The sequence below is a fragment of the Acartia tonsa genome, chromosome 6 (genome assembly GCF_053477335.1).
Source record: "Acartia tonsa isolate MP-2025a chromosome 6, ASM5347733v1, whole genome shotgun sequence".
NCBI lineage: Eukaryota > Metazoa > Arthropoda > Copepoda > Calanoida > Acartiidae > Acartia > Acartia tonsa.
The window spans coordinates 30662877-30672708 of NC_137265.1; the positions used below are offsets into that span (position 1 = coordinate 30662877).

The 9832-nt window shown below is 30.2% G+C and overlaps 1 protein-coding gene across 1 annotated transcript; it reads right to left on the reverse strand.

Annotated features, from left to right (window-relative positions):
• Window positions 1-96: 96 nt before the first annotated feature.
• LOC145322354 (uncharacterized) lies at window positions 97-9748 on the reverse strand. Its single transcript, XM_080164334.1, has 8 exons — window positions 9595-9748; window positions 9088-9241; window positions 8239-8322; window positions 7919-8030; window positions 4058-4140; window positions 3572-3620; window positions 1906-2029; window positions 97-868 (listed from the first exon to the last, which is right to left on the reverse strand). The coding sequence occupies exons 1-8, from the start codon at window positions 9707-9709 to the stop codon at window positions 855-857; spliced, it is 735 nt and encodes a 244-aa protein (XP_080020460.1). The 5' UTR covers window positions 9710-9748; the 3' UTR covers window positions 97-854.
• Window positions 9749-9832: the final 84 nt, after the last annotated feature.

A 9832-nucleotide genomic window follows, 5' to 3' on the forward strand; every position in this document is an offset into this window, starting at 1 on the left:
TAATTACGTCGAATATTGTCTTAATTAGGTAAATGCTTTCCTTTTTACATTTGAGTTTTTACATCAAAAACAAAACTCAAGTTTTACCTTCTAAAGCTTTTTTCTTTTCTTTTTCAACCAAATACAATAAAATTATTAAAATTTCTCATAAATGGATAGATTTCTAAATAAATTAGGTATAAATCTTTACAATTACAATCCTTAATATAAGAATGTGCAAAACAATTACAAGTGAAATTTTCTTAAAACAAGCAAGTTATTTACATATGCCAAAAATGGTGTATTATCATTCCCACATAACATAAACATTAAACATACAAATTATCATAACCTCATATTATAACTAATGGACAAACTGTCCATTCTCAATTATTTCTACATTCTAATCCTTTAACACCTTTTTGATTTTTTCATGTTGTGTCTTTTTGCATCAATAAAACAATTTTCAAACATTAAACTATGTGGAATTATAGGCACACTACGCAGAACTAACTTTGTAATAATAAAATCTAAGTAAATAAGCTCATTTTGAAAATAGAAAATACCATATATACAAAAAATAACAAAGCAAGACAAAATTTTATCATCAAAAAAGTAAATTAAACTTCAGTCAAAATTGCTGTAATAATCATCTTAAATGAAAATAATCTTAAATAAAATATTCAATTATTTCCTGACAATGTAAACTAAAAACATGATAACAAAATCATTAACAAAAACCGATTTATGTGAAGAATCTATCCTGTTTTTTTTGTTATTCTACATTTGTTTCACTTTGTAGATTTTTCACATGAATTCAAATTCATTCTTGACTAGATATAAATTTTGTGTTCTTTTTGTACCATCCAGTTTATTTATCTCCCACTTCCTAAAGAAACAAGGATGACAACATCCATAAAAGCGAAGCACTGAAACGGTAGGACAAACAGACATTAACAATTGTATAGTGTCAGAACTGAATAATCATAATCTAAATGTATAAGAGTCAAAGCAAAATTGTAAGTAAATTTGTTGAAAAACTGCTTGATTTAGGATAATGTTTATGGACATACTTACATTTTTAGGACTTGATTATAGAGTTGCTTCGCTTATTACATTATACTTTGTTGTCCCAGGAATCAATATACCAAAAATTAGATCAATCGGATGATTAGATCACATAAAAATTTGTTGTTAAAAAAGTAAAAAAATCAACATGTTTAAAATGGACGTACGGACATTTTGGTGATGATTATAGAGTTGCTACGCTTTCTAAATCGTGCCTAACTATTAAAGGAATCACCATACAAAATTTGAAATCGATATGACAATTCTAACATGCCTAAATTAACGAAAAAAGCTATCCGTTACGGACGTACGGACGGACGGACCGACCCTAATTATAGAAAAGCTTCGCTTTAAAAAAAAAACACATATTTATGAGATCATAAATGTAATCGAATTTAACAAAACATTTATATTCCTACAAGGGTGGATTTTATGCATGGGATCCCCTGCTAAAAAGAGGGGGGGGTAAGAAATGTCATGGAGGGGGGGAAAAATAAAAAGTACTGAAAACATTTTTTTTCATATCCTTGTGGAAAAAACAATAAAAATATGTGTGAGGGGTAAAAAATGAATAAAATAATGATTACCCTATTATTTGCACTTCTCAGTCTATTAAAGTGGATGACAACTTTTCTTCTTTAATTGTCTGTTGTAAATCTTTTATGGAGCATAGCTACTCTACAATTTCAAATGTCTGTTCTTCCGCTAAGTTTATGGTAAATGTGGTTTTCTCGGCTGCTGTTTAAGATAGAGATAACTCAAAAAAAGATTTTGGTGACAAAGATCATTCACAACTAACTAGGACCGTCGTTCTGTCCACGTTTTCTTATATAAAATCATGCAGTTAAAAAATATTACCTAAATTTAGTGTAGCAGAAAAATCTGCATATTCAGCGAGAAGGTTGACCGCCAGCGAAGCAGTGTGGTCAATTTCAGGTTCAAATCCAGTGGCAACCTGCAAGCTGCAGTGACGAAATAAATGCTGAAATATTTATTATCTTTATTAAAAACTTAACAATAATAATCTAAGAAATAGGGGATGTATCTATACTAAATAAGAGATTTAAGTTTTCCGGAATTGTAATGTAGGGAGTAGATTTGAAATCTGCATCAAATTTTAAGGATTTTTTATAAAATTCGTTTTTTGTAAAATTCTTTATCTAAAGGCGAAAATACCTTTTTAAGTTAATTAATTTTGACCAATAGGATAGGTGGATTTTAAACTACCTGCGCTCTAATTGGTTGAATGATGTACGACATCCAATCAAAGCGCAGATTTTTTAAATCCACCAATCACAGATGCCAAAATTAATTAACTTAATTTGTATTTCCGCTTTTAGATAAAGAATTATACAAAAAACGAATTTTATAAAAAATCCTTAAAATTTGATGCAGATTTCAAATCTACTCCCTACATTACAATTCCGGAAAACTTATATCTCTTAATACTGAAGTTACAACATACACAACACATGGTTGTTTTAAGAGGACAAGTCATAATTATATACCTAGTAGCTTCACAAATAACAATGGTAGAAAATTATTCATGGTATTTATAAATGGTTGTGTCTCTAGCTATAAAATCTTCACAAAGTTACACCAACGACTAAAATACTTGAATATTACTGATAATTTGAAGAACAAGTAAAAATACTGTATTATAAAAGTAAAAGTAAAGACAAAATAAAACACTTAAATGTACAAACTATCCGATTTAAATGTTATTTTCAATGGTATTCATGATTTGACATTTTCTATTAACATTTAGAAAGATGATGAATACTCTTAGCAACTGCGTGAAGCTGATAAGAAATAGTTGTAAATACAGAGATACAAGGATAGGACAATGACCGATATATATTTTCTGTTATCTATGTGTTTTATTCTGTATTTGACAAGTCTGATATCTTGAGGAGAAAGGACTGACTTTTTGATGATGTTTTTAAATTAAAAATATAAGGGAAATAGTACAATATTCTCAAGAAATAAACAATAAAAGACTGCAAACGGGCCGACATACTCTGTTGTGGTAAAGTTTTTGTTCTTGTTTATTAAGATTTCGTAACCATGAGTTCTTCATTTTAGGTATTCACATAGCACCGGGGATGATTTATTGTCATATAATATTGTTTTTAAATTTCGATTTTGGGATTGTGTTAGGCTGTTTTTCTGCCCAATACACAGAGGAATAGGAAATCTTGTTTTCAACTATTTTTCTTGCAAAATATTTATCCCTCCGATCCCTATAATACGAAACCCATGCATAAACAATCTTCATACGATAAGCGATATAATAAATTCTAACATACACACTTAAGTAGCATGTGTGTCTATTCCAGTAAAATCTCAAAAACGGGATGGCCTTTCACGATCACATAATGATTGTTTAGATCTTTGACTTGTCTAAGATAGAGGAATAAATCCACGAATTCCTGTCGACTTTAAAAAGGTAAAATAAGAAGTTTTGAGGGTCAGCCACACCCAAATCATAGATTAGCTTCCTTTAGCAAACAAACTAGCTAACCTGTAAAGAATTCAATTGGTGTAAAGAAGCTGCTATCAAAGACGGACACCTGAAATTAATTTTTGAATCGTCTTGAAATACTCACTCTTTAAATAATAATAAATAAATCCTTTTCAAACATGATTCTCTGTACAAATAGGGTAAAAACAAGTTATCTTCAGGGAAACAAGAACAAAGAAGTTTAAAAGTAGCGCAAATAATAAAACACTAGGTACAGAAATGTTTACATAATAAAAGAACGAAATTTTCGAGTGTATTTCATAGTATAGAAAGAAGGGATTGTGTGTGTGTGTGTGTGTGTGAGAGAGAGATCAACTTTGGAGTGACGGGCAGACATATAAAAATTATAAGACAAGCTACGCTCTGTTATTGTTGTTAGTAGCCATGATTCTCTGAAGTTAGGACTCAGATGCACACGGAGATTAGTTGAGAGAATCCTTAGACCTGACGCTCTGTTATAAATGTAATAAATAAATAGAACTTTACCTAAATATGCTAAGAAATGGTTGTTGAAGTAAAATAAGCTTCAGAGATTCTACATCTAAATCTCGAGAATCAGTCTCCAAAATCTAAAACATGAAAAAACATTATTCACCAACTTTTTAAAAAAGTGGTGTAATATTGCAAATCGTGATCGTCAAAGGAGTTCTTTAAATAAATTAAATATATAGTGTAGGGTAAATCGGGGCGAACTCTGTGCTTTTTTCGATTTTTTGAACCTGCAAATCGTAAAAATTATTTTTTTTAAATGACCAGTAGAAAGATCTCGGAAAAGTCGGAAGTTTGTCAAAAATGATCTCAAAAACGGCACAGACTTCGCCCCGCCTCGAGGCGAAGTCGGTAGGGCATTTTCAAGCTTCAAAAAATCGATGACGTATTGATTTTATTACAGCATGCCCAAAAGGTAAAAGTTGCTAAATGTAATAAAGAGTATGCACAAAAAATTTTAATAAGATAGGTCAATTTTTTCTACCAAAAAAAAAAAATTTCCGCGAAAGAAGGTGTATCAACTATTTTTTTTATAGCTAGCCGGTTCTTTTAGTAAGTAGTAGATGTAAATTTTTTCATAGAATTCAGATATGCAATCGGTTTTTTTGTAGACCTCTTATTTTTTAAGTAATTTAAGTTTAAAAAAAAAAAATAAGTCGATTTTAAGGTACTAAAATGCAACAAAAAAAAGAAAGAAAATGGTCATTATGAACAAAAATAGTAAGATCTTTAATTTGACACCTTACTTTTTCAATTCTGTCAGGTAATTATTGAAAAAATCGATTTTTTTAAACCCACGAGAATAAAAACTTTAAACTTACTTTTATTATTTCACAGGTAAAAAAATATGGGTTCATATATACCTTTAGAATTAGAAAAATATTACGAATCCATTGTAAGCAAAATTGAAAAAAAAAGTTTACAATATAGTATATAAACTACAATAAAAGGAATTATATGAAAATATCATATTATATTGTACAGGCAACGTCTTAATTCTTGAATTGAGTATAAAAATGGGAAGGGGGTAAAGAGGGGGTAAAAAAGGGAAGACGATAGTGTTGCCTGAACAAAAAATATAATTGGCCATTTAATTATTTTTTATTTTTTTTACTTTTTTTAAATTTTGCTTACAATGGATTTGTAATATTTTTCTGATTCTAAAGGTATATATGAACCCATGTTTTTATGTCTGTTTGAGAAAATATTTAGGTCTAAAGTTTTTATTAAACCGAGGTTAAAAAAATAGATTTTTTCAATAATTACTCAACCGAATTTTAAAAGTAAGGTGTTAAATTAAAGATCTTACTATTTTTGTTCTTACTGGCCATTTTCTTCTTTTATTTTGTTGCGTTTTAGTACCTTAAAACCGACTTAATTATTTTTTTTAAAAACTTAAATTACTTAAAAAATAAGAGGTCTACAAAAAAACCGATTGCATATCTGAATTCTATGAAAAATTTTACATCTACTACTTACTAAAAGAACCGGCTAGCTATAAAAAGAAAAGTTGATACACCTTCTTTGACTTTTTTTCAAAAATTTTTTTGATAAAAAACATAAAAATACTAGGGTAAGGGGGGGGAAATTTCGGTTTTTTTTCGGTTTTTTTGAAAAAAAATGGGGTAAATATTAATATTTTCAAATGAAACCAAGACCAGTAGAAAGCTTACGGAAAGGACTATCAGGTCCTAAAAGGACATTATCCTAGGACTTTTAGAAGTTGGCCGAAATTGACCGCAAAAAAGTTACCGATGTTTCCCCACCACCGGGGGAAATATCGGTAATTTTTTTCAACCTAAAAAAAATCGATGAAAAACGGCCAAACGGCCAGTCAAACATAAATAATCATAATTAGTATAGGTTATAGGGATTATTCACAAAAAGTTTCATAATGATCGGACTATTCCTTCTATGTTAAAAATGAATTGTTTTGAAAGACGCGAATTTTCGATTTTTTTTTCCGAAAATTTTTTTTTTTTAAACTTAAAATTAATATAAGAAAAAAACGTATTTTATTACTTTTTAGGCCTGATCCTAAAAAAGCTCACATTGAACTATAGATTTAGCCCAAAAAACATGAAAATTGATTAAAAATTGACCTCAAAAATTGAATTTTAAGCAAAAGTGTCATCTTTGCAAAAAATCTTGACTACATTTTAACCTTAAAAAAATCGATGAAAAAAGGCCAAACGACCAAACAAGCGTAATAAATCATAATTAGTATAGGTGATTGGGAATAACCACAAAAAAATTCATCAAGATCGGACTATTCCTCCTATGTCAAAAATATTTTTTTTTCAAAGGACCAGAAATTTTGATTTTTTCCTCGCAAAATTTTGATTCAAAAAATAAAAATAATTTTTGTTTTTGTTTTTTTATCTGTTCTATTTATTTTAAGGCCTAATTCTTAAAAAGTCCATATGGAATAATAGATTTGACAAAAGAAAACATGAAAACATGACTTTAAAAGTTGAATTTTAATTTCTTTTGAAATTACCGATTTTTCCCCCGGCGCCAACTTTGGTCATTTTTGAAAAAAATATTAACCCGATTTTAAAGCTCTCAACGGATTTGGAAAAAGCGGGCAATTTCTAGTTCAAAAAGTTTTTCAGATCAGCTCTAGGTCTTACCAATTTTTGTGTAGGTCGATCTTTACACACCTACTAAAAAATTTTTGGAAAAAAAAAATTTTTCGTCCGACTTTGAGACCCAATAAGTACCCTTAATATTCATCTCACAAAAAATTCATTTTATACTTTTTTGTAGGCAATTTAATAAGGAACAAATTTACTTTTATGTTTTTTTCTGTCATTTGAAAGGAACATGGAGAAAAAGGTCATTTAATGAAGGTAGGTCGAAATTACCGAGAATAGCCCCTTACCGAAACTTCCCCCCCCTTACCCTACCTAGTAGAAAAAAAATAACTTTTTATGACTTTTAAGGCCTGATCCTTAAAATTTAGGCAATTTTGAATAGATTTGGCCAAAAAAATTGGTTCTAATTAGATTTTCCAGCTTCAAAAAACCTATGACATATTGATTTAATTACAGCATGCCCTAAAGGTTATTTAGGTTAATGTTGCTAAATGTAATATGAAGCATTCAAAAAAAAATTTATGAAGATCGGACAATTTTTTCTATATAAAAAATAAATTTTTTCAAAGTACGAGAAATTTGACTTTTTTTCTCGAAAATTTTACTTTTTTATATAAAATTGAAAAAGTTAGTATAAAAAGTGAAAAAAAGAGAGTTCGCCCCGCCTCATAAAAAGTCGATTTGAGAAAAAACTATACAAGCTTTTTTAAAGTTTTAAACGGAAATGGATAGCCCATTAGATTCTTAATAAATCCCCTGAAGACGTCTAAGCTCTAGCTCTTACCAGTTTTTGTCCAACTTACCGTTTTTCCGACCGAAGCAAAAAAATCGAAAAAAAAAATTTTGGTCGTCCGACTTTGAGACCCAATAAGTATACCTAAAAATTCATCTCACAAAAATTTTATTGTATACTTTTTTGTAGGCAATTTAATAAGGAACAAATTTTATTTTGTGTTTTTTTCTGTCAGTCGATTAGAACATGGAGAAAAATGTCATTTAATAAAGGTGTGTAAAAAAATAAAGACTTCGCCCCAATACAGAGATCGCCCCGCTTTACCCTATTCAATTTAAGTTTTACAGTATTATGAGCTTTGAGGCACTTGGCGGCTTGCAAACAATATTTGATTCTTACAGTTAAATTATAGTGATTCGAATCTTAGAATGGAGATGTACAAAAATACATCGTTTATTTGTCTTATCTCTTTAGATCCCTAGGTACGTCCTGACTGTCATTCAAAGAATGCAACGAACATGTTCTAACCTGCAGGGAAGTGAACATATTAACAAACTGAACAAATTGTGGTAGCAGGGCTTGAAAGCATATTAGCTGGATCATCCGAACACTGTGGGACAACGGTTTACCCCGCTCATAACTAAAAACAAGTTCAATTATGACAATAAGTAGCGCAGCAAAAACAAGCCAAAAGTATTTTGATATGATAAGCTAACGGGCATGGTTTTTATTTCATTTATCTTTTCGTGGAAAATGTTAGAATATCATACTAACAAAACATATTCATTTATTTGTTTTTAAACGATCTAGAACCGGTTTTTATCCAGCGGAAATTAATCTGAATTTACCTTCTTAAGTGTTCCCAATCTTCTCTAAGTGAGCATTCATTAAGTACCAGAGTATCCAAACATTTGCACTGGCCTATAGTTAGTCTAAAAAATGGGTATATTAGCAAGACAAGTTGTTTAGAAATATTTCGATTTTCAAGAATATTAGAAAAAAAAACTTATGCTGCACAGGGGTGTATATTCTGCACAAGATTTATTTTTTTTCCCCGGCGACAAATTTTTTTTATTTCCCCCCTAGTTTTTTCTCACCAAGTAGGGGGGAAAATGGAAAAATATTTAAAGAACTCTATATTTTTTTTTTTTTTCCCTCCTACCACACATTTTTTAGTTTTTTTTCACCAAGGAGGGAGGGGGGGGGGGAATGGAAAAAATGGTTTTAGTTTTCTTAATTTTTACATTTTTTTTCCCTCCAACCACTTATTTTTTATTTCCCCCCCCCCCCCCCCCCTGAGCCGGGGATCCCATGTAGAATATACACCCCTGCTTATGCATTACGAAAATGTAAGATGCTAACGGCCTTTCATTAACAAGTATGAAAATGAGAATGAAATTACGTAATTTTCTATTTTAAAACTAATTTAAACGGCTAGGTTAATATTTGCAATATTCCACCATTCTTTTAGAGGTCCTTATAAACATTACAAAGAAGAATGCATAAGATAACCAATTTAAATTCAAAAGGCATAAAAAGTCTTGAAATAAAAATTAAAATAGAAAGATTGTATCATTAAAGTGGTTTTATTATAAGAAAATTGCTGGTACTCTACTCTTCGAGTCTATACCCCGCCCCCCTAACCCCTTTATAAATGCAATTTATTAAGTGGTCATTTGAAACAATCTTTTTTATACCTGAGATCATCCATGTGCATTTCTTTCACATCAAAGAGCTGGAGGGTGGTTAGATTATGGCAGGACAGGGAGAAAAAGTCCACCACAGTTTGGTCCACAGGGCGGGATTTGTAGTTCAGACGTAATAACTTCAGGTTTGGTAACTGTCCTAGACCTATAGAACAAAAGATTATTTATATATTTTTACAGAACGCATTTCTAACAACACAGTTTATCAAAATCTATTGTATTTTCATCCGTTCATGAAAGGGAAAACACAACGCATGAAAAATTAATGTCCAACCCCCCACCTCCCCCTCCATTTACGATAAATAAGACTACCATTTCAATAGATTAAAATTATCTGTTGAAAAGTTTCTAAACTTCTAATTTGCATCTTCAAATCAAGATTTAATAAAAGTACCTACCCAGTTTTAAAGCCAAAGAATGAGAGAAAGCATGTTAATTAAACTTGGCAATTAAATTCTAATATTCCTTTCTTTGCTGGAATTAAATAAATAAAGTTACCTTCTAGGTTATAGAAAAGGGCCGAATCCAGGCTAAGCCATTCCACCCTGGGACAGAGCTTTGTCACAAGTTCCAGATGGTTGGAGGATAACAGCTCCAGGGAATGAAATAACATTGTCTTCAGACCAAACACTGCATGCAGAGGTTACATTTATTCACATGTGACACAATTTTGGATGTTCTTTTGTATTTTGAGAAAAAATAAGGGATCTTTAGAAAAAGAAAAATTAACGGTTAG